Source organism: Schistocerca piceifrons, chromosome 5 (assembly GCF_021461385.2).
Source record: "Schistocerca piceifrons isolate TAMUIC-IGC-003096 chromosome 5, iqSchPice1.1, whole genome shotgun sequence".
NCBI classification, from domain to species: domain Eukaryota; kingdom Metazoa; phylum Arthropoda; class Insecta; order Orthoptera; family Acrididae; genus Schistocerca; species Schistocerca piceifrons.
In genome coordinates, this window is record NC_060142.1 from 504975902 (window position 1) to 505002688 (window position 26787).

Below are 26787 nucleotides of genomic sequence, written 5' to 3' on the forward strand. Positions count from 1 at the left end.
GATTGGGCTTTGTTTTTCACATCATAACCATAAACCCACATTTCATCACTGGTTATGACCCTTTTGAGGAAATAAAGATCATCATTAATGTCATTCAAGAGCTCCTGAGCGATGTTCATGCATCGGTTCTTCTGACCATAATTGAGAAGTTTTGAAACAAACTTCACTGAAACATGTCTCATGCCCAAAACATCCAAAAAATTGCATGATATGAGCCAACTGATATGCTAACATCCTCAGCAACTTCTCTTAAGGTAATGTGATGATTTTCCAAAACATTTTTCTTCACAGCTTCAACATGATCATCTGTTGTTGATTTGCCGGGGCATCCGGAGCAAGGTTCGTCATTGACACCTTCTCAGCCATCTTGCCACTGTCACCGTTTCAAGTGTTTTAGAGCACTTGCTTCCATTTTTCACACAAAATTTAAGGCAAATTCTTTGCTCCATTTTTTTATAATAATTGAAAATTGCCTAGCACACTAAAACACATGTAACCTTTCTATCTGTCAATAATGGTTCACATGACTGTTCTGTATGTAGTCTCCTTTATAGATGAGCTAAACTTTTCCTAGAATTTTCCCAATAAACTGAAGTTGAACATTAGCCTTCCCTACAAACAACCTTACATGCTCGTTCCATATCACATCAATTTGCTGTGTCATGCCTATATTATCTAACTGACAAGATTGTGACAAACAGCACATCATTAGTACTGTATTTGAAGATCATAGGATTGAGTCTTCTACTTCTTCTTATTCCCAGTCAAACACAAAGTTACTGCCCAACTGTGGCTGAGGACACAATTGACCTCTTATTAAGAGAACATATTACTGAGTACAGCATGCTCAATATTAGTGCTTCTCCGGTCCAATAGCAGCTTCTCTAAATTATGTTAATGAGAACTGTCCTTGCAACACATTGTTTGGTTCCATAATCCTCCCGGCCTCAAACCCTGCTAGCTCCTGGGCCATACCTTTCTCAACCACTACCCCGTATCCCCACCCTGTCTCCCCTCATCCTGTTAATTTAAAATCACGTTTCCCTCCTTGCAGTCTCCCTCCCTCTCTTTCTTTCCCTCTTTCTGTTCTACTGTTCTACCTTCCACTCACCCCTCCGCCCACCCACCTACACAGTCTACTTTTCTACTACATTGTGTGCTACACTCAACTCCCTGCACTCATTCAGTGTTAAATATTATAATGTCTGCATATTCTTTACACTGAAAACAGCTGCTTGCGTGCAGCACTTTGCGTCAGAGTATCCTCAACTTCTCTCTAGTGCTATCCTGCTGATCTCTTCTCCTCTCGGAGTGTCCTACTGCTGAGTTTTGTTCACTTTTTTCCTTTGACCTCGCCAGCTATTGCCATGATGTAATGTCAAGGTCTACTTGCCTCCTTATTGCCTGTAAATTTACACTATTCTTCAGTGGTTCTTCAGATTCTGGGTGGAGGGGTAGAGACGCCTCTCTTAATATGGTCACACACTGCGTCCTAAGCCCTGTATTGGCTTCTCACAATGTAGTGCTGTCCCCACCAGAAGGCCCTCTCTCTTTCTCACTCTTGCCCCATGCTCTACATCTACATCTACATCTACGTCCATACTCCGCAAGCCACCTGACGGTGTGTGGCGGAGGGTACCTTCAGTACCTCTATCGGTTCTCCCTTCTATTCCAGTCTCGTATTGTTCGTGGAAAGAAGGACTGTCGGTATGCCTCTGTGTGGGCTCTAATCTCTCTGGTTTTATCCTCATGGTCTCTTCGCGAGATATACGTAGGAGGGAGCAATATACTGCTTGACTCTTCGGTGAAGGTATGTTCTCGAAACTTCAATAAAAGCCCGTACCGAGCTACTGAGCGTCTCTCCTGCAGAGTCTTCCACTGGAGTTTATCTATCATCTCCGTAACGCTTTCGCGATTACTAAATGATCCTGTAACGAAGCGCGCTGCTCTCCGTTGGATCTTCTCTCTCTCTTCTATCAACCCTATCTGGTACGGATCCCACACTGCTGAGCAGTATTCAAGCAGTGGGCGAACAAGCGTACTGTAACCTACTTCCTTTGTTTTCGGATTGCATTTCCTTAGGATTCTTCCAATGAATCTCAGTCTGGCATCTGCTTTACCGACGATCAACATTATATGATCATTCCATTTTAAATCACTCCTAATGCGTACTCCCAGATAATTTATGGTATTAACTGCTTCCAGTTGCTGACCTGCTATTTTGTAGCTAAATGATAAAGGATCTATCTTTCTGTATATTCGCAGCACATTACACTTGTCTACATTGAGATTCAATTGCCATTCCCTGCACCATGCGTCAATTCGCTGCAGATCCTCCTGCATTTCAATACAATTTTCCATTGTTACAACCTCTCGGTACACCACAGCATCATCTGCAAAAAGCCTCAGTGAACTTCCGATGTCATCCACCAGGTCATTTATGTATATTGTGAATAGCAACGGTCCTATGACACTCCCCTGCGGCACACCTGAAATCACTCTTACTTTGGAAGACTTCTCTCCATTGAGAATAACATGCTGCGTCCTGTTATCTAGGAACTCCTCAATCCAATCACACAATTGGTCTGATAGTCCATATGCTCTTACTTTGTTCATTAAACGACTGTGGGGAACTGTATCGAACGCCTTGCGGAAGTCAAGAAACACGGCATCTACCTGTGAACCCGTGTCTATGGCCCTCTGAGTCTCGTGGACGAATAGCGCGAGCTGGGTTTCACATGACCGTCTTTTTCGAAACCCATGCTGATTCCTACAGAGTAGATTTCTAGTCTCCAGAAAAGTCATTATACTCGAACACAATACGTGTTCCAAAATTCTGCAACTATCTCTCTCTCTATTTGATATTAGTAGACTTCTTTTGGCCAGAAATGCCTTTTTTGCCATAGCGAGTCTGCTTTTGATGTCCTCCTTGCTCTGTCCATCATTGGTTATTTTACTGCCTAGGTAGCAGAATTCCTTAACTTCATTGACTTCGTGACCATCAATCCTGATGTTCAGTTTCTTGCTGTTCTCGTTTCTACTACTTCTCATTACCTTCGTCTTTCTCCGATTTACTCTCAAACCATACTGTGTACTCATTAGACTGTTCATTCCGTTCAGCAGATCATTTAATTCTTCTTCACTTTCACTCAGGATAGCAATGTCATCAGCGAATCGTATCATTGATATCCTTTCACCTTGTATTTTAATTCCACTCCTGAACCTTTCTTTTATTTCCATCATTGCTTGCTCGATGTACAGAGTGAAGAGTAGGGGCGAAAGGCTACAGCCTTGTCTTACACCCTTCTTAATACGAGCACTTCGTTCTTGATCGTCCACTCTTATTATTCCCTCTTGGTCGTTGTACATATTATATATGACCCGTCTCTCCCTATAGCTTACCCCTACTTTTTTCAGAATCTCGAACAGCTTGCACCATTTTATATTGTCGAACGCTTTTTCCAGGTTGACAAATCCTATGAAAGTGTCTTGATTTTTCTTTAGCCTTGCTTCCATTATTAGCCGTAACGTCAGAATTGTCTCTCTCGTCCCTTTACTTTTCCTAAAGCCAAACTGATCGTCACCTAGCGCATTCTCAAATTTCTTTTCCATTCTTCTGTATATTATTCTTGTAAGCAGCTTCGATGCCTGAGCTGTTAAGCTGATTGTGCGATAATTCTCGCACTTGTCAGCTCTTGCCATCTTCAGAATTGTGTGGATGATGCTTTTCCGAAAGTCATATGGTATATCGCCAGACTCATATATTCTACACACCAACGTGAAGTCGTTTTGTTGCCACTTCCCCCAATGATTTTAGAAATTCTGATGGAATGTTATCTATCCCTTCTGCCTTATTTGACCGTAAGTCCTCCAAATCTCTTTTAAATTCCGATTCTAATACTGGATCCCCTATCTCTTCTAAATTGACTCCTGTTTCTTCTTCTAACACATCAGACAAATCTTCACCCTCATAGAGGCTTTCAATGCATTCTTTCCACCTATCTGCTCTCTCCTCTGCATTTAACAGTGGAATTCCCGTTGCACTCTTAATGTTACCACTGTTGCTTTTAATGTCACCAATGGTTGTTTTGACTTTCCTGTATGCTGAGTCTGTCCTTCCGACAATCATATCTTTTTCGATGTCTTCACATTTTTCCTGCAGCTATTTCGTCCTAGCTTCCCTGCACTTCCTATTTATTTCATTCCTCAGCGACTTGTATTTCTGTATTCCTGATTTTCCTGGAACATGTTTGTACTTCCTCCTTTCATCAATCAACTGAAGTATTTCTTCTGTTACCCATGGTTTCTTCGCAGCTACTTTCTTTGTACCTATGTTTTCCTTCCCAACTTCTGTGATGGCCCTTTTTAGAGATGTCCATTCCTCTTCAACTGTACTGCCTATTGCACTATTCCTTATTGCTGTATCTATAGTGTTAGAGAACTTCAAATGTCTCTCGTCATTTCTTAGTACTGGAAGTGTATATCAATTTCAAATTACACTCCTGGAAATTGAAATAAGAACACCGTGAATTCATTGTCCCAGGAAGGGGAAACTTTATTGACACATTCCTGGGGTCAGATACATCACATGATCACACTGACAGAACCACAGGCACATAGACACAGGCAACAGAGCATGCACAATGTCGGCACTAGTACAGTGTATATCCACCTTTCGCAGCAATGCAGGCTGCTATTCTCCCATGGAGACGATCGTAGAGATGCTGGATGTAGTCATGTGGAACGACTTGCCATGCCATTTCCACCTGGCGCCTCAGTTGGACCAGCGTTCGTGCTGGACGTGCAGACCACGTGAGACGACGCTTCATCCAGTCCCAAACATACTCAATGGGGGACAGATCCGGAGATCTTGCTGGCCAGGGTAGTTGACTTACACCTTCTAGAGCACGATGGGTGGCACGGGATACATGAGGACGTGCATTGTCCTGTTGGAACAGCAAGTTCCCTTGCCGGTCTAGGAATGGTAGAACGATGGGTTCGATGACGGTTTGGATGTACCGTGCACTATTCAGTGTCCCCTCGACGATCACCAGTGGTGTACGGCCAGTGTAGGAGATCGCTCCCCACACCATGATGCCGGGTGTTGGCCCTGTGTGCCTCGGTCGTATGCAGTCCTGATTGTGGCGCTCACCTGCACGGTGCCAAACACGCATACGACCATCATTGGCACCAAGGCAGAAGCGACTCTCATCGCTGAAGACGACACGTCTCCATTCGTCCCTCCATTCACGCCTGTCGCGACACCACTGGAGGCGGGCTGCACGATGTTGGGGCGTGAGCGGAAGACGGCCTAACGGTGTGCGGGACCGTAGCCCAGCTTCATGGAGACGGTTGCGAATGGTCCTCGCCGATACCCCAGGAGCAACAGTGTCCCTAATTTGCTGGGAGGTGGCGGTGCGGTCCCCTACGGCACTGCGTAGGATCCTACGGTCTTGGCGTGCATCCGTGCGTCGCTGCGGTCCGGTCCCAGGTCGACGGGCACATGCACCTTCCGCCGACCACTGGCGACAACATCGATGTACTGTGGAGACCTCACGCCCCACGTGTTGAGCAATTCGGCGGTACGTCCACCCGGCCTCCCGCATGCCGACTATACGCCCTCGCTCAAAGTCCGTCAACAGCACATACGGTTCACGTCCATGCTGTCGCGGCATGCTACCAATGTTAGAGACTGCGATGGAGCTCCGTATGCCACGGCAAACTGGCTGACACTGACGGCGGCGGTGCACAAATGCTGCGCAGCTAGCGCCATTCGACGGCCAACACCGCGGTTCCTGGTGTGTCCGCTGTGCCGTGCGTGTGATCATTGCTTGTACAGCCCTCTCGCAGTGTCCGGAGCAAGTATGGTGGGTCTGACACACCGGTGTCAATGTGTTCTTTTTTCCATTTCCAGGAGTGTATCTAATATTTGTCATTAATCACAAACGCTATTCATGAGTATGTGTAGTTGCACATTAAGGTAAAAGTGTTAGTGCCGTTTAAGAAACTGCCTCCTGAAGTGGGTAGGAATTGGCCCCATGTATCTACAGCATCACTACTAAAAACATGGTGAAACACAGGGAAAAGCAGAAGAGAAAAAGAGAGGAAAATAGCAAAGGTTAGATTAGATATATTTTTTGTTCCATAGAGAGTGGATCCTCAAATTATTAATGTAACATTTCCCTGGATAACATAACAAAAGTGTTAGCATTTGGGATTCACACTTTATACAGTCACAGATAGAACAGTCATGTAAGTGCTTCTCCACAAATGTGTGTTAATTGCATGATACAACAGATGCTATTGGAATTCCGTTAGTACACTTGATTCAAAGCTCCAACTCTGACTTAGTGATTATGATGTGACATGGAAGCAGTGTGGACTGCTAGTATTAATGGTGTAAGTTACTAACTTGCACCGTTGTTTTACTGTTAGTACAGTGCTGTGAAAAGCATTTCCTCAGGAAAGTATTAGAATAAGAATGATTTTGAAAGAAATTTAGTGAGTTTTTGGAGCAGGCTGATGTAGGTGAAGTTGCACTTAGACACAGGAAACCAAGCATGTTTTAAGAGCACTTCATAGTGTGGGGCTTTGGTGCCATGTAGAAAAACTTTGATGGTGTTCATAGTGTAACTAGTAGAGACTTACAAGTTGTACTTCTGTGTTGGTTCTGTACTGTGACATTATGCTGGTCTGTATTATTTTTCGTACTTCCTATCACTTTTACTAACAATAAGTGATGTCCATGTTACTCTTGACATCAGCAAACATTGTAAAGATTTGTACGTGGTAAAATCTGCACTGTTCTCATCGAATTTTATCTATGCAACAACAGAAGCAAATGTAAACATATTGCTACTACTGTAGAATAAAACTCAGAATTATTTGTAGCACCAAACCCAAAGTTGATCATGTCATAACCTGCTTTCAAAATTTCATATTTTTACCATTAAAAGTGTATATATTACAAAAGCAATATTGCTTGTGAAAACAATGAAACCAAACTTAAGCTATGACATGCATCAGCAGAATACTAGAATAAAATATAAAAACTGTATACCAAATAGAACTGCTTTCTAGGGTGGAAAATGTTCTTTATGTTGAGCCTATAAATCTCTCATCCCTTCCTACTACCAAATAATAACAATAAAAAATCTTAAACATATTCTGAAAGATAATCCATTACATTTTCTACTATGCAGTAGAAATACGAGGTGCAACAACACAAGCAAAGTTAAATATGTTATGAATAATGTGGAACAGAATTCATTATTTTTTGTGATACCAAACCTAAAGAACTGTATTGTAACTTGTTTCCAAAATTGGGTGTGCTCACTATTAAAAGTATATATATTACAAAAGTGATATTGGTTGAACAATGTTATCAAACTTAAGTTATGACCTGCATCAGCGTAATACTAGAGTAAAATTAAATACCGTACAGTACAAAGAACAGCTTTATATGAAAAAAAAATTGCACTTCCTGGTGATCATAGAAATCTCTCAGCCCATCCTACTATCAAATAAAAAAAAACTTAAAATATTATGACAGATAAACCATTTAATACTCTTAAAGAGTTCTTTTTCTTCATGCACAATAAATAGAAATGTTTTTGAAAGGATTTTTGGTGCATAATATTCCATGATGTCAAGAAATCTGATGATGAGTAAAACAAACACTAATTGTAACTCTGTCCTCATTTATAACAAATGTAAAATGTGTTTTAAAAATTAAAACTAATTTCTAAATGCTAAAATTCAATATTCTTACCTAACAGTGAAAACTCCAGATAGGAATATGCCAGTGCAGAAAAATATAAATTGCTACTTACCTTATAGATGACTTGTTAAGTTTCAGACAGGCGCAGTTAACAGACACTTACACAAAGCTTTTGGCCACAGTCTTCATCAGCAAAAGAGAAACATACACCATTCATACTTACAAGCAAGCACCACCTCCAGCAGCTCAGACCAGAATGCAACTATCACGTGTGTGGGGGGAAGGGCAAGGGATAGTAGTGTAAGGATGGAGAGAGAGAAGAACACTGTCTGCTAGAGTATGCCAGGACTAGAATGCCAATAAACACAGTGTCAGCAAGTTGTGGGGCAGGGAGGTGGGGATTAATGGAGAGAAGCAGGGGAAGATAGTCGAGTGCATTGGCAGAAGGTGGCAAACAAAGGGGATGGGAGACAAGAATGGGGAGGAGATGATAGGTCAGAGGAGTTGGAAATTGTTGCGTTGAGGGATGGGGACAGTATGTTACTGTAGGTTGAACCCAGGATAATTATGGGAATGTAGAATGTGTTGTAAGGATCACTCCTATCAGTGCAGTTGAGAAAAGCATGTGGTGGAGGGGAGGATACAGATAGCTCTGTTAGTGAAGCAGTGATTGAAATCAAGCTTGTGGTGTTCAGCTGCATGTTGTCCCACAGGGTGGTCTACTTTGCTATTGGCTGTTCATCCTGGTGGACAGCTGAACTTAACATACTTGATTTCAGTGACTGCTTCACTATCCGAACCATCTGGACCCTCCCCTCCACCACCAGCTTTTCTGAACTACGCATATGGAAGTTATCCTTACAACACATTCTCTGCTCCCATAATTATTGTGGTCTCAAGCTACAGTAACATACTGACCGCACACCATCCACCTGATAGTTCCACCTCTCTGTTCTGTCATCTCCTCCCCATTATCATCTCCCAACCCCTTTGTTTGCTGCCCTCTGGCAATGCACCATCTTTCCCCACCCACCTCTTTTTTTTCCCCACCTCCCTGCCCTATATCCTCCTGATGCTGCACCTGCTGTCGTTCTAGTTTGTGAATGCTCCGCCAGACATGTTATTCTCTCCCCCCACCCCTACACTACTATTCCATCCATGTCCCTGCCCCCTCCAGATTGCTGCTTCCATCCCACATGATAGTTGCATTCTGGACCAAGCTGCTGGAGTTGGCAGTCATGTGTGCAGGAGGTGTGCTTGCTTGTTTGTGTGAAAGGTGTGTGTTTCTCTTTTGATGATGAAGGCTGTGGCCGAAAGCTTTGTGTAAATGTCTTTTAATTGTGCCTGTCTGCAACTTAACGGTAAGTAGCAATCCATATTTTCCTACATTTGATATTCTTACCTAACATATTCAGAAGAATGATGTGTGTGATTTCATGAAACTGTATTATTTCAGGGATTGTGTTGATTATTTGATCTTGAACAAATATTATTATTATTATTATTATTACTATTACTATTACTGTTAACTTATTATTACTATTACTATTAACTATTTTTGTCACGTTTGAATATCATTAACTGACCACCGAAATAAGCTCTCAAGAAATTAATATTCATTATGAAATATCAGTAAAAGCATTTGTTTTATAATGAATGAGAATAAAAATTTGAAGATGTGGCAGTTTCAGTCACTAGAGTCATTTTATTTACCTTCTTTACTGGTCTGTGCATATACATAAAGTCAAATGAGAGAATTATTGCAATTTTCAGTGGAGGAGCACATAACAAAACTTTATCAACAAGCCGGGAGCCTGCTGTACTGGGTCACTGTGCGATACTGCAGCAGTTTACTACACCACACAGTGGACAGCATCAGTCCTTTCATTACAACAGTACTTGTACATGGAAAACAGGTATTTTATTAGTAATATGTGATAAAACCGCAAATTTATTTATAATATAATATTCACAGTATCATGCAGCCTTAAAGCTAATTAAAATATTGAAATTCCAATGAGGTCCCTTTGTTTTTATCATTGGGAATGGAAAAAAAATGACTGCTAAAGGTATTAAGTGAGTGGCTTTCTATACAGGCACCAACATAAAATGTAAGCACACTATAAAGAAAAGAGCAGGTATCAGCTGAAAGAAATTAAAACTGCCTTCCATTGAAAACCTGGTGAAAACTGTAGTAACATGGTACTGAACAACATGCACTTCTCTTTTACCTTAGAGCTAGACTCAATGAGATAAATCTCATACCTAAATCTGTTAACAGAGTTAAAAGATTATTGTGGGTGAGCACCACATATCATTCTTACAGCACATTGTTGAGCAATGACAGTTTCCTTCCTGTAGATGAATTACTCCAAAACATTATTCCATAGGACATCATTGAGTGAAAATATGTTAACTTACCGATTTGCCTTTCTTCAAGATTTGCAGTGGTTTTAAGTGCAAATGTGGCTGAAATTAGTTGTTTAAAGAGTTCGAGAATGTGTTTTTTCCAGTATAAATACTGATCATCATGGACAATTAAAATTTTTGAAGTTTCCACCCTAGTTATTATTTCCTCACCACATGTAACATGTATCATTGGTGTAGTACCTCTAGATGTATATAACTGAATATGTTGCAATTTTTTTTTTTTTTTTGAAGTGAGATCAGTTGCAAGAAACCTTTCAATAATACTGTTATGAACATTACCATTTCTTATGTTGTTGTATGCTAGGTTGGATTGATTACAATAGTAATGAATGCTCTCATTGTCAGAGACTGATGAACTCAGCAGTTTTGTCCCATAAGACCTTACGACAAAATTTACCACTCTCGTCATCAAAGCAACATTAGACCTTAATCATTCTTTCCTCATCATCCACTCTCCCCAGCTGCTGTAATATGTCCCCCTCTCTGAAATAATTGTCAGATCACCTCATTTGTTTCAAAAAAAGGTACAGGCAATATGAATCACCAGCTGAAATGTACAGCCATTTTTGCACTACTAATACCGAGGGAGTATCTCAGGCCAGTCCACTGAAGATAACCAGTTACACAATCTTTATCAACTGAGGTCATAGTGTTAAACTCCATTAACGAAGCACAGAAAAGAAAACCCCAGATCCCAAGTCATCTTACACAGCAGCAAGGGTAGTATTTGCGGTCCAAAAGCAAAGTCCAAGATGGTCAGCAATATGCAGGGTGTGATAAGCATTCAGGCAGGAGCATAATAATGGAGATAAGAGTGGCCTTTGGAGCCACTTTCATTGTGTCCTGAACTAGTGGCACATTCCTTTGTCATATGGGACTAAGAAAGTGAAGTGGGAAGATCATGTGACTCTGCATAGGTTCGCTAATGATGCCAAACTGTGAAGCAGGCTCCAGGTGCAACGCATTGCGTGCTGCATTGTTCCTGCCGAATAATAGAACCACCCCCTTATACTGAGTGATCCTAGTGTGTCAGTGTCAGTTACAGCATGGAGGAAGAGATAAGATCATGATGGAAGTGTGGACCATAGGTGGCAATTGCATCTCATTGTGATTGGACAGTGGTTAGGCCTCTCTGGCAGTGGGTGAAATCCCTGGGATCACGACCCAGGAAAATGACTGTACTGCATAATCAGAAAATCTACATGGTTGTAACCAGATGTTGTGTGAGATGACTGCAGTGGTGATGATGGCTGCTAAAAGGGCAGAGAAATTGTATTCTGAAGTGAGACTGATGTGGAGATGGAAGGCAGTGGTGTGTTCTCTCACTGAACAATAACCTCCACACAGATGTTTGGCCAAGGGAGAAACCAAAAGGATCCATCATGAAATGGCCTTGCTGTTGCATAAGTCTGCAGTGATAATGGCGATGGTGGTGGTATCGTGACATATTGATGCCACCTTAACTTAGGAGCACAGCGTTAGTTAATTCTGCTTCGGTGGCTATCTCTCCCATGGGACTGGGCATCTGAGTTTTAAAGAAGCATAGCATTCTCTTTGGTTCTTCATTAGAAGCCATATGGAAAGATGCCATAGAGAACTGCTGTTGCCTCCTGCTCAGTTTGAGAATGCTTATTCTGGCTGTTGTTAACATCTTAAATCCACATACAACAGACCACTGTGTCCCTGAGGCATCACTTTGGAAGAGCACTGCTCGAATACTAAGAGACAAAGTATCCGCTACAAGAATAAGGGGAGACTTAACATCAAATATTGTTAGTACAGGAGCTAATTGCAGGCAACCACTAACTTTGGTCAAAGCTGCTTGACTTGCAGCAGGCCATTGAAAATGTGCTCCCTTTTTCTTCAGGTGATATGATGGAAGTTTGTCTGTGGTCACGTGCAGTATAAACATAGTGCAATCTTTTGCCTTTGTTAAGAAAGCAGTTCTTTGAATACTAAGGAAAAGGCAATTGGTTTATCACTGCAATGTGCTCCTGTGCGCCCCAAATACCTGATTCGTGTAGTATGACCACCCTTGAAGAAACTGCATTTGACCAGATTCCAAAGGAGACGTCTGGCAAACAGCTACCATAAATGCTGTGGGTGCTGTGCTTGAGTCCTCCCAGATTCAATAATATTATCTAAACAGTTCACACAATAAGAATCAAGTGTGTGATATCCTAAAAAGATATGAAAAAAGACTGTACAATTAGTAGCCCTTGGCCAAATGTTATACATGTTCCACTTTATAATATGGGAAGCCACAGTGCTGAAATTCTGGGTAAATTGAACTTGAATAAACCCGCAAACAGCTGTTAGGTGATGATTTATTAACATTAGCAGCATGTTCAGGTGGTTCTACTAAGGAAGAAGGCATTCTTGTAATATATATTAAAAACTGATTAAGAACAGGCATTAGAAGGATACCCGGGCTGCTGAAACCTGTCACCTCAAGGTCACTCCCCAAATGCCATAGAGTTGGTAATATAACTAACAAACAAGTGAGGAAAGCAAGGCATCGCATCTTCTGAACCAGTAACAGCACCGGAAAAAAGCTGGTTCTGGCGTCGATGCTACCACACTGCCGGCTTCCGTGTAAACATTGTATGTTAGTGCGCGAATGCCTGCTGTTGTGTTGTGTTGTGTTACTGCCTCGACTACAGTTTTTGTTTGTTAAACAATGTCACCAAAACGATGTTGTTCACCAAGCGACAATCCGTTGTGTTGTGGAGTGCCATTAAATAGTCATGCTTTGGAATTGCTAAGGAGCACACGCGAGTTTTACAGCTAAGAAAAATAATTTGTTTCTGTTCTTGGGCATGCGTCAATTCCTGCTGATAAAGTTTTAGAGCGTACGTCGAAAACACTAGGACTCAGTGAAAGAACAGTTATAAGGAAAGGGGTGCTACTTCAAGACTTACAAGACAGTGAAGTAAACCATGTGGAAGAAAGCCTCTGTGGGAGAAACAATGTGTTTTTAAGTTCTCTGGGAAAGAAAAAAAAGCAGCCTCGTCCTTTTACAGATATTGATTCTTTCCAATCTGATGCAATTCATCAGCACATATATGGATACTATAAAAGGAAATAATACTCCACAATAGCGAAGCAGCTAATTTCTTTAAAAGAAAGTGAACTTTTCTCGGGGGGGGAAAATGTCACTTAAGATGATATTAAAAAGTATGGGCTTCCATTTTAAAAAGTTAGATGGACGAAAACTGTTACTTGAAAACGCTCATGTCGTTGCAGCTCATACCATTTTCTTACACAAAATTGTAGGAAATGACGTACATTCAGTCATATGGTAAGACGAAACCTGGGTCAACGTGGGAGAATCAGTTGAGAAATGCTGGACAGATGATACTCCGAATACTAGTGGTAATCTGCCAACAGGAAGAGGATCCCGATTAACTGTGACCCATGCAGGATGTTCAAATGGCTTTGTGTCCGAAGGACTTTTAGTTTTTTGATCTAAAAAGCTGGTGACTATCATGAGGATATGGACCCCACATGGTTTCTACAGTGGTTTAAAACTTTGTTGCTCCAGTTTAGTGTTCCAACAGTGTTTGTGATGGACAATGCATTGTACAGTTCCATGATTTTTAGATAACACTCCTATCACTAGTGACCGTAAAGAAACTATGGTGCAATGGTTGCAGGCGAGACACATTGCTGTGGACATGAGCATGACAAAGCTGCTGTTATACTCACTCATAAAACAAAATCAGCCCGTGATGCCTAAATACGTTGTAGACAAAATTTCAAGCAAACAGGGTCATTTGGTAATTAGGCTACCACATTATCATTGCCATTTTAATCCAATTGAATTGGTTTGGGGTGAAGTCAAGGCATATATTAAAAGAAACCATAAGACTTTTACTATAACAGAAGTGGAAAGACTGCTATGTAAAGGTCTTGCTATTGTAGACGCTACCTCATGGAGGAAAAACGTAGACCATGTTGCTAAACTCATAAGAGAAGCACAGATTATAGATGGCATTATAAATGAAAACAAACAATTAATGATTTCTCTTAATGATGATGGGCAATGGCCTTGCCGCAGTGGATACACCGGTTCCCGTGAGATCACCGAAGTTAAGTGCTGTTGGGCGTGGCCGGCACTTGGATGGGTGACCATCCAGCTGCCATGCGCTGTTGCCATTTTTCAGGGTGCACTCACCCTCATGATGCCAAATGAGGAGCTACTCGACCGAATAGTAGCAGCTTCAGTCAAGAATACCATCTTATGACCAGGAGAACGGTGTGCTGACCCCACGCCCCTCCTATCCGCATCCTCCTCTGAGGATGATAAGGCAGTCGGATGGTCCCGGTAGGCCACTCGTGGCCTGAAGATGGAGTGCTTTTTTTTAATGATTATGAAGACAATAGTTTTGGCACTTATTCCTATGACAGTGAAGGAGAACTGGACGGAATTGCGCCGTTGACATCGTAAATTGGCGAGTGTAAATGTACACAGAATTAATTCTTTCTCTCTGCAATCGGGTAGGCTATGCATGTTTTGCTTTATTTCTTTCTATGAGTGTAGATAGCTTGTTCTTTGGTATGCTTAGGTTTACATTAGTATACGACGTTTTACGTACAGCTATTACAGTAACAATTTGAACGACTTTTCATAGATATTGTCATTAACTTCGGTTGTTTTTATTTCCCAGTTTCATATACTATCAAATGCTGAGTCTCCGTCATTGTTCTCTCCATTGTTAGAAAAATGTGCTTTGTTGCACTTAACGTATAAATGTTGATTGTAGCTTTCATTTACAAAATGTATTTCAGAGTTGTGGGCGTGTGCGGTGGCAGCTATTGCAACCTCACTAGCGCAGTGTAGCCAACCACACGCGAGCTGTCAAGTGACATGTTTCACCAGTCCACGTAACCTAAATAAAACTACTAAAAATAGTGTCAAATAGATAAGCACACAGTGACACTCCCAACGTTTGCAGTCACAGAATCCAATCGCTAGGAGATGGGAAGTTGTCAACAACAAGTAATAACCAGCAGAGCACTGGGCGAATAGTGCAAGGCATGAGGCACAAAAACTACTAAAAACCGAAAATGAACATCAGATAATAGATGACCCCATTAATAAAGGCAAACCCTGTAGTTTGTTGTCGCAAGAGCAAAGCACTGGAGTTCAGGTCACCATACAACTTAAGCGCTAGTGTGTGATGTCTATAACATGGCCTAGTTCAAAGTCAGTGAGGTGTTAACTATGTTGTCTTTGTCACCTTAAAGACATTCTTGACTAACATCACTTAGCGCCACTATTATGTGACTGGTGTGAAATCTGAATAGGTATCATCTTTCAGAAGTAGAAACATGCCTAGCAACTTTTGTTTATGTCGCACAACTCCTTCTTGCACTTTCTCTTTCATCAGTGTATATTGTCAGACTATCTGTTGACTCATCATTCTTTGCTGTGCTGTTTACCATCATCATGTCAGGCAGCACCTGATTTTTGGATATGCTAGATTGCAAGAATGCTTTCCTTTCTCTGTAGAACCAACCAAAGATGCTGCCTTCATGCAGCGAAACTGGTTGTTAATAAATCATCACTTAACAGCTGTTTGTGGGTTTACTCAAGTCCCATTTACTATGTCGTATTATACATTTTAATGCTTTTTACTGGACACATTTATCAGGAGTATGACCTTGAGTATCTCCCTAATAACGGAATCAGCATTTTACTGTCTCCATAGTTTCTCCTGATATAGAGAAAACGAATAAATTATGAGACAGATTTGCTGGACCCTTTTCCTCATTAAAGGTGGGTCCCTACCATCCTGGGATCTGAGTTACCTGTCAATTCTTTTTATCCTCCCCTACCTACCCTGCTCGTCTTCCTGCGGAAGGAACTATTAGTTCTGAAAGCTAGGATGTTAAATCTAGTGTGTCACTTTAACTTTTGTACATGTATATCAGCAGTACTACACATTCCACCTACTTAAGGTAAGTACTGGCCAGAAATACTGTCTTATAATTGTTTAGTTTTCTTGATTGAATTCTCCTGAGACTGGTGGGATTGAAGCCTCTTTGAATTATATGACATTGGTAACTGTAATAGTCCTTCAACATTTTTGACATACAATCAAATGGAAAAGTTACAGGGTCCATGAGAGGTTCCAACTTGTAGTGAAAATGAATTAGTTCAGATTCTGCCAAGCAAGGGGGAAAAAAGAACAAGAGCACTGTCACTTTGGGTTGAGTACCTGGAAAATCATTATGTGCTGGTAGGGTCATTGTAGATATGCCGACGGATCTTCCTTTTCATGTTTATATGTTTTAAACTGAGGTGGCTCCAACTTGAAAACAGGCTGTACTGGCTGTTGTGTTTGCATTCTGACATTCCATACTGATTTTAAACTTGCATCATAGGGAGTCAGTCTTTGTTTGTAATACTGTCAGACAACCTGCACCAGCATTTTGCCATTCATTACAATTGTTGGTCCGGACTTACCATGACAGAAGTAGTTCACAAACTACCTAGCCGGCCGCGGTGGCCGTGCGGTTCTGGCGCTGCAGTCTGGAACCACGGGAATGCTACGGTTGCAGGTTCGAATCCTGCCTCGCGCATGGGTGTGTGTGATGTCCTTAGGTTGGTTAGGTTTAAGTAGTTCTAAGTTCTAGGGGACTTATGGCCTAAGATCTTGAGTCCCATAGTGCTCAGAGCCATTTGAACCATTTTGAACAAACTACCTCTTTCGTTGCTCCCAAAACACACAGAATATGAGTCAACACTTGAAATGTGAGGAATTTATGTGCTACTAATACTGATCCATGGAAGGTCTGCCACTTCTTATATACTCACTGCCAATTTAGCATCTAGCTATAGTCTGTCGGTAAACTGAAGAGCGAGCGAGCGAGTCCCCACTCTGCCAACCCAGGTACGTCACAAGGCGCTTCTACACGCTGTTTCACAACGTAGTACCGGCCCTGCCGCGGCGCGCGATTTAAATCTGTGGCGAGGCCATTCACAGATACGTCTCGGCTGCTTTTATTTTTAGACTAATGCATTAAGACCATAAGGAATACAAAAGACGATAGCTTCTTTCGAAATACAACAATACAGTAAATAATATTAACATAAGAACGGAAGTCAGGATTCTACTACAAACATAGAACCGAATGCCTGTTCATGTGAATATGGTGTATGTTCCTCTGCTGCTATTCATAAAACGAACCGCACATAATTCAATGAATCTGTAGAATTTAAGACTTGTTCTTACTTTGTGTTTCTACTGAAAGGTAGAAGTTTTCTTTGAAGGACTGTATTGAAACTTAACAATTCTTGCAACAAGAAGAGTGTTTAAAAAGTAAGCAGAAATTTATAATTTTGTGTGTTAGTCCGATTTGCACTACTTTTTTGTCACTGTCTTCGTGAACATATCTCTGAAGTATGTGTATGATGTTATGCATATTGGCTATTTACTCTGTTGTCAGTTGGCAAAAAGATTACATGTGTTTTGGCAGCATCAACGATTATTTGTTTCGTATAAAAATAGATTAGAGAATCTGTATCAAATTTTGTTGTAAGAATGGAATAAAATGTGTGAAATTTTTAGAAATGTTGAATATTGCTTTTGGTGAACTTGTTATGAGTAAACCAAGGGGATACAAGTGGTATAAACATTTCAAAGTGGGTCTTAAACGGCAGCAGTTTTACAAGTATGGATGAGATTAAAAATGTGCAGTTAGAAGGCCTATAAACTATCCCAAAGAAACAGTTCCTAAAGTGTTTCGGGAATTGGAAAAAGCACTGGCATAAGTGTGTAGTATGTAATGGGGAATATTTTGAAGAGTATAACATTGCTGTAGACTAACAAATAAAGTTCCTACCAAAAAATAAAAGTTAATATGTAAGTGCACCTCGTATGTCAAGCTTTCTGCTTGGAAGTCCAGAATCGGGATACGTGTTTCGAGGGAAACTTCAGCAGTGTTTACAATAGCTATTGCGCACATGTTTTAAGCAATATGTCTTAGAATCGGGTGAATAGTGGACGAGACAGAGATTTAGTGTTCCATCAGCATCAAAGGTTATACGTGATTTTGAAACTGTCTATAACGATGGGTTTCCTTACAAAATTATTAATTTCATTTGTGGCGATTCCAGTAAACCATGCGGCTTATTTCCGCGTTTCTTCTTTATGCGTCCTATTGGGCGAGGCTGACGTTTGCCTAAATAGCAGCCGCTTGGTTGGGAGTAGTAATATTAGCCAACAGTTCTTTTTGCGTTGCCTCCTTAACATACACTGTACTAACATTAGAGATGATTGAACGCTTGTTACTCCGCAAATACCTCCTCTTCTTCGCATTCTGCACATTTTCTTACAATGCTGGACGATTATCCATCACTTCCGGATATCGAAGTATATCAGTATGTATACAAAGTTAACTGACACTGGCAACTAAAATCCCATGAACAGAAACGACGTATATCACTGCACGCCGATCTACACCGCTACACAGGTAACGAACAACAGATTTTGGGTGCCCCTGTAGTCCGGTGGCAGTGTTCTTCCGGGAAAGGCCACTTCCCCCACCAAAAGCGCTGCTCGCTCTTCAGTTTACAGACAGACTATATAGAGCCCCTTACCAAAGCACAGACCAAAAAATCCCAGATATCAAACCAAGTGATTTTACACAGCAGCAGCAGTCACAGTTGTAGTTCAAAAGCAAAGCTCAAGTCAAGATCCAACAGTGTGCACAGCATGGTAGGTGTTTATTTCTGGTATCTCAAAGACTGATTAAATGACAAAAAGAAACTGTAGACATATAGATTTGGCATAGCACTTTTTGTCACAGACTGTTAATATAAATAAAGCATCAAGGCTAGTAATACACTTAATGTAACTTCAAAGGTTGCATATCATATGCACACTAACTTACTTTTATCTAAAATCTATTCCAAGGGTTACAAAAGTAACATATGTAAATGCTGACCATTTACATAAAGAGTTTTGAACATGTATTTACACCGAATGTAGTTACAGTTTAAGGATATCATTGGAACAGCACGAGCTCCCTAGACTGGAATGCCATTTATTTTGTCTTAGAATTGCTTGGTAGACAAACTGTAGTAAGGCACAACTTTTCTTGGATCATTTCACAACTGGAGATTGTTCTCCTTATATCTTCATTCTGCATTCTGTCTCCTAGCACTAGGCCAAGAAGTGACCTCAGAAACTTCATCTCAGCTGCTTCAATGCTTCTTTAATCTCATTTTCTTAGGATGAGTTTTCATTATCATAGATAAAAGCAGACTTATTTATCACATTGTATAGTCTTAGTGTTACCTCTTTCCTCATAGTTCTACCAAGATGGCACCTTATACAACCTTTTGTAGTATTATTTTTCTGTACACTTTGAACCACATCTCAATTAGTTTTGTTAATTTATATTTTTGTCTCAAGCTATTGAAAATTGACCTGTTTTATTGTTTTATTGTTTATCACTATTTTTTTCTTCTACATCCACATCTACATAAATACTTTACAAGCCACTAAGTGTATGGCAGAGGATACCATGTACCACTAGTAGTCAATTTCTTTCCTGTTCCTCTCGCAAATGAAGTGGAGAAAATGACTATCTGTATGCCTCCATACAAGCCCTAATTTCTTTTATCTTGTCTTCATGGTCCTTATGCAAAATAGACTCATTCTCCACTCAGCAGAAAATGCTTGTTATCATAATTTTCTCAACAGCATTTCATCTAAAGTACCTCATCTTCCCCTCAGGGCTTCCCATTTGAGTTCACATAGCATCTATATATGTAGCAGTGCTCTTTGGAACTGCTTCAGTGCCATTCTTTAATCCAACCTGGTGAAGATCCCAGACATTCAAGCAGTACTCAAGAATCAGCTGCACAAGTGTCTTATATTTGGTCTCCTTTGTATACAAGCTACATGTTCCTAAAATTCTCCCAAAAAAGTGAAGTCGACAATGTGCCTTCACTAGTACTGCCCTACATACTCATTCCACTTCATATCGCTTTGCAATGTTATGCCTAGATATGTAATCAAGTTGACTTTAAAAAGGTGCACTTCAGTAATACTGTATTTGAACATTACAGGACTGTTTTTGCTACTCATCTGCATCAACTTACATTTCTCTACGTTTAGAGCAAGCTGCCGTTCAACACACCAGATAAAAATTCTGTCTATGTCATGCTGCATCCTTCTACTGTCACTCAACAGTGATACTTTCTCATATGCTACAGCAAACAGTTACAGACAGCTGCTTGGCCCAGAGAGAGAGAGAGAGAGAGAGAGAGAGAGAGAGAGTGTGTGTGTGTGTGTGTGTGTGTGTGTGTGTGTGTGTGTCATGCTTCCCCCTATGCACTCATGATGTTACACTTGTCCAACACTTGAGGGCAACATAATCGAAACTATTACTTAAAAAGTCTTCAAGCTACTCAAATATCTGGGAACCTATTTTGAATCTCAGACCTTCAGTAGCAGTCTACAGTGGGGCACTGTGTAATTTCCAGAAATCTGCAAATATGTAATATACCTGTTGTCCTTCATCCATGGTTTGTGGGATATCATGTGAAATAACAAGTTGAGTTTTGCATAAGCGGTTCTTTCTAAATCCAGCTATGAAGGGATGTGTGGGAGTCTTGGAGGTTGTTGTTGGACTGCCACTATCCACCACCTCTACAACATCCTCCAAACCTCCCCCACATCCCCTCGTAGCTAACAAACCCTGCCTGACAGACCTACTACACTTACCTCACTACTAAAGCTCCTTCCCACCACCATATGGAATCCAGAACCTAAACAGACCTGAAACACAGTCGTGAACCTTTCCTCCAAAAGCTTTAGCTCTGCCAAAGTATCAGTGCTTTCCAAAGGCCTCACCTTTTGCCCCACTCCCAAATTCAGTCATATGGAACTTGGTAGAGACCTTCTCTCCTTCTTCCTGTCCCTACAATAGAAAAACTTTTTGTCACCAACCCTACCAATCAGACTCAATCAGAGACCAATGTTGAACCCTCCCTGACTCAGTTCACTGCTCCATCCAACTGTGATCCACCCCCACTGCCCCCAAATCATGCCCTCCTAACCTTCCAGAATTTATAATCTTGAACCTTGCCTCACCATCATTCCCCAAATCCCTCAACGTGCAAACTAACCTTACATCCATGGAACAAACAGCCATCAACCACGTAAGAGCTGATCCGGACCTTATAACCCTACCTGGTGACAAAGGCTCCACCACTGTTGTTTTGAACTGTGAAGATTAGCTGGTGGAAGGACTCCACTCACTGCGAGACTCATCCACCTACAAACCCTACCACATTGACCCCATTTCAGAAATCCAACAGGATCTCCAGTCTCTTCTTAAGTCCTTAGCCTCATCCCAGAACCTATCCCTGGAGTCCATTTCTCTCCTCACTCCTACCACTCCCCACACTCATATCTTCTACATGTTTCCTATAAAGTCCATAAACTCAACCACCCAGAATGCCCTATTGTGGCCAGTTACTGAGTCCCCACTGAGAGAATCTACGCTGTCATAGACCAACACCTTCAGCCTATTACTGACAACCTGCCCTCCTATATAAAAGACACCAGCGATTTCATCCATTGACACTCCGCAGTTCCTGCTCCTTTAACACTTGGTGCCCATGACATTACCACTGTTAAACACTATCTTTCCTAATTCCCGATGGATTCCAGACCTACAACCTCCATCCTAATCGCCATCACCAACTATATCCTCACCCACAATTACTTCTCCTTTGAAGGCATTACCTACAAACAAATCCAGGGTATGGCTGTGGGCATTCACATGGTACTGTCCTATGCCAACCCATTCGTGGGCCATCTAGAAGACTCCTTCCTAAATGCCCAGAATCTCAAACCCCTCACCTGATTCTGATTCATTGATGACATCTTCAAGATCTGGATTGAGGGTGAGGGCACCCGATTCACATTCCTCGAGAACCTCAACACCTTCTCCCTCATTCACTTCACCTGGTCATACTCAAATCAACAAACCACCTTCCTCAATGTTGGCCCCACCCTGAAGATGGTTACATCAGTACCCCCATCCATACCAAACCTACAAACCATCAGCAATACCTCCACTTCGACAGCTGCCATCCATTCATACCAAGAAGTCCCATCCATACAGCCTAGCCACTCATAGCTGCTGCATCCATTATGACAAGCAGTCCCTTTTGGAATATACCAAGGCTCTCACTGAGGCCTTCACAGACAATAATTACCCTCCCAACCTTGTACAAAATTCTACAAAAACAGATCTCCCATGCCTTATATCTCCCTAGTCATCCACCACCTCCCAAAGTCACACCATTGGGCCACAGAAGAGCATTCCCCTTTTGACTCAGGGCTACCCAGCACTGGAGCAACTGAACCACATTCTCCACCAGGGTTTTGACTACCTCACGTCGTGACCTGAAATGGAGAATGTCCCACCCATTATCCCTCTCACCCCTCCCACAGTAGTGTTCTGCCATCCACCAAACCTACACAATATCCTCCACATCCCTACACATCTCCTGCTCCCAAACACTTGACCCATGGCTCATACAAGACCTGTCTCATACATTCTCCCACCACCATCTGCTACTGTCCATTCACAAACATCACCAATCCCATCAAAGGCAAGGCTAACCGTCAATCCAGTCATGTGATCTACAACCTAAGCTGCGATCACTGTGCTGCATTCTACATGGGCATGACTACCAAAAAGCACCAACAAACCATTGTCAATAAACAGATGGACCACCCCATTGCTGAGCATGCTTCCCAACTCGACTTTCTTCATTACAATGACTGCTTTACAGCTTGTGCCATCTGGATCCCTCCCACAAACACCAGGTTTTCTAATTGCGCAGGTGGGAACTCTCTCTGCAATGTATCCTATGTTCCCGTAACTCTCCTGGCCCCAACCATCATTAGTTATCCTTACCCATGTAGTCACAACCTAGTTCCCATTCCAGCACTACACCACCTTCTATTCCATCAATTCACCCACAGTCTTTTTACTTCTCTCTTTTTCTGCTAATCCTCGGCCCCCCATCCTGTCCTCCCTCTAATAGTTCCGACTGCACCTAGCTGCCATACCCTCTCTCCACCTTGCCCCTGTATGCTCCAACAAGCAGCACTTAACTTAACTGTCCCCCCACCCACATCCTGCTCATATGTGTGTGTGTGTGTGTGTGTGTGTGTGTGTGTGTGTGTTCGTGTCTGTTGCCTATCTCCGATGAAGGCTTTGTTGGCCAAAAACTAACTCTCTGACAGTCTTTTTGTTGTGCTTTTCTGTGATGGCGCCTCAGCTATATGGGATGTAGCAACTGCCCTTTTCAAGGAAATTTATTGTATTCAGTCACAGATTATGTTCTAGAATTCTGCAGCATACGAATGTCGAGGTTACAGGTCTGTAATTTTGGGGGTTCAATCATTTATTCTTATTATATGCAGGAGTCACCTGCACTTTTTTCCAGTCACTAGAGATTTTATTCTGGTGAGAGATTCATGATAAGGGTAAGGGGTCAGTGCTGTGGAGTACTCTCTGTAAACCAAACTGGATTCTCTGGTAATTCATTGAGGACAATGGGACACGAGCTGGACATGAAGTACTTCAATAATTAAAACTGAAACCAACAGCTGAACTGTAAATCAGATGTTGTTTATGCAAAACGTGCTACCAGTTTCAATGCAAGAAAGCATCCCAAGTGATGTCTGCCATCAATACACGAACCACAGCGACAAAGACCAATAGAGTCTAACAGTGCAGCTTATTAAGCATGTTATGCCATCATGTGCAACCAAGAAAGTCAATTGTAGCAGAGCCAAAATGAACTGGATTCCGTAACTTCTGGTAACAAGCCCACCGATAGTCAGAAAACAATTCCATTTGGAGCTGGAGACTTATTTGTTTTCAACTCTTTCAGTTGCTTCTCATTGCAAGAGACACCTACTTCTATGTCTGCCCCCCCCCCCCTTCCGTTTTTGTTTTGCTATCTTCTATTAACATATCAGATAAGTCAATGAGTGATAGGATAGAAGCCTTTGACCCACCTAGTGATTTTAGATAGGACCAGAATTTTCTCAGTTTCTTTGAAAGACCCTTTGCTAAGGTTGGATGGTGGAGATTGTTGTATGCCTCACATATCAATCTTTTTATAGATGCATTAATTTCTACAAACTTTTGCCTGTTGACATTTCCATGTTCTCTTCTGACCTGAGAGTGCAACAATCTCTGCTTTTCAGCATTTTCTGAATTCTGCTATTAAACCATAGTGGGTTTTTTTCCTTCCTTAATCCACGTACTCAGCACATATGTTTGTATGTTTTTCCTTTCCACTGACATTATTTTTGTTTTATTTACAGATACAACCATTTCATAACTTTGTAAAATGTTATTCAGTTAAAAACATTTTCTTGTAAATGCTTAAACTGCCTGTTAGAAAAACTTAGCCTTCTGAAAATAAAACAGTGTTAATAAATTTGTTCCTTCTCCGACATTTTCTTGAGGTTTTAGAATTACATTTGTCTATAACTTTGTTGATATGTGTAACAATAAGGACTGGTGAGAGATCACACCCTCCCTTTTTTGTCCCTGGTTCACAGTCAATAATTCTTCATTTATACTAATTTTACCGTTATTGTATAGTGACTTAATGGCATTCAACAAATTTAGGGTACATTACAGTCAATGAGTATTTGCCATAACTTCATCCTACCTACCTTATCAAAGGCCTTCTCATAGTCCAGGAAGAGTAGAAATAGTGATTTGTAGAAGTCTCATCTCTATTCTGTCTATTGTTTTAGACCAAAAGCTGCATCTGCACAGGACATATCTTTATAGAAGTTGCATTAATCTTCTCGTAAAAATGTTTCTGCTATTGGCTGAAGTTTCCTTTTAATGGTAGAGGAATAGATTTCGTAAGCAGTACTTAAAATGGACATACAACTGTAATTTGATCATTCGGTTTTATCTCTTTTTTTTATATATACATACTTATAATTCTTAACAACTTCCTTGCCTCCAGAATTTTTCCCCATCACTAAATGTCATCCAGAAACAGCACAAATAACTTTTTCCATTTAATACTGGCATATATTAATAAGTTCCAGTTTTATTCCATCTGCACATTTAGCCTTTCTTTTTCTAGCCTCCTTTAAACTACTTTCTAAGGCTGTCATTGTGATTGAATTATATTGTCCAACACTCACAGTATTGATGTAGAAAGGCTTATCTTCCTTGGATAATAGCTGCTTGTAATACTTTCCTGATATTATATCTATCTTTGCAATGTCATTGATTTCACTGTGAAAATTTTTGAATATTTTGAGTCCAAACTTTGGAGCTCCAGTTAAATTATGTTCTAATCTGTTAACAGTTCTTTCACAGCTACCTCTGTTTCCTTGTCTATCAAGTTTGTGAACTACCACTCTTTGTTTCGCTGACTGGGTTGCTATTTTCCTGACTTTTTTGTCTTTTCCTCAGAAACTTGACAAGGGAAATCTTGGACCGCCAGTAAAAATGAGTAGTATCAGTTCCAGCTCCTCTAAAGACACTTATGTCCTGGAAATGATCACATTTTCTCATTTGCTACTGTGTAGCATATAATAGATCTGTTTCCCCCAGCTGACAAAGTGTACTTGTGAATATCTTTATGTGGATAATAAGGTATTAATAATTAAAGTTATTGTGCAGAAATCAATAAGCTGGCATCTGTTTGAATTCAGAACACACTCTCCATGTTGTCCAGTGGTAGAAGGTACAATTCTGTTACCAATTTTTGTCTTTAAATTACCGGATATTATCAGATACTTATTTTTTTCTTGTGTCCTTCAGTGTTCTCTCTGGCTGGTTAGAAAACACCTCTGTTTCTTAGTTTTGTCCCTTTGTTGGTGCATATACTCCAGTGATGTTGGAATGCAGTTTTCCAGTTTTGAAAATAAAATTATGTCATAATTTGTATGATATGAGAATGAATTAAAACCGTATATTTACAGTATGTGTGATATTTTGTTTGATCCTGGAGTTGGTGGATAGAAATCAACTAGACTTCATAGTTTCTAGTATTATGCAGCATAAACATGAACAGTTTACTTTGTCTGTTTTTCAGTTAACAGTTGGTGTCATTGGGCAGCAGGAAACAGTGTTTGACAAACCAATGACTCCAGCTGAGATACGACAAGTAATATACTCCACAATACAGCCATATGATGTTATTCAAGCAGTTCTTCAGCAAGAAGTAGTTTTGTACTGTGGACGTCTGATTGCCACCAATCCGGAAATGTTCAAGGGTATATTAAAAATTAGAGTTGGGTAAGTTTCACTTCTGTCATCAAAAAACAAATATAATCATTCATTTACTAATTATTAGTGAATTTTGAATTACTTCAGTATAACATTTGAATGGATTTTTATTCAGCTCGAAACAAATGACGAAATCTGTTTGTAGTTTTCATTACCTGTGTTTTAGTGAACATTATCTTGGTCTTTGGATTATAAACAGTATCTCTTTTTGACATTAGTGTAGGTGCTGTGAATAAAGCTCAGATGCCGTGATGATTGACATCTTTGCACTGTAAATGGAAAAAACTGTTATTTCTATAAACAAGTCTATTATTTTGTTAAGT

General features: G+C 40.8%; 1 protein-coding gene across 1 annotated transcript in view; it reads left to right on the forward strand.

The window, feature by feature from the left end:
- Positions 1 to 26787, forward strand: part of LOC124797849 (probable phosphorylase b kinase regulatory subunit beta) — a 195084-nt gene that overhangs the window by 125893 nt on the left and 42404 nt on the right. The window contains 2 exon segments of the mRNA XM_047260909.1: positions 9494 to 9636; positions 26271 to 26473. Coding sequence (XP_047116865.1) covers positions 9494 to 9636; positions 26271 to 26473 — 346 coding nt within the window.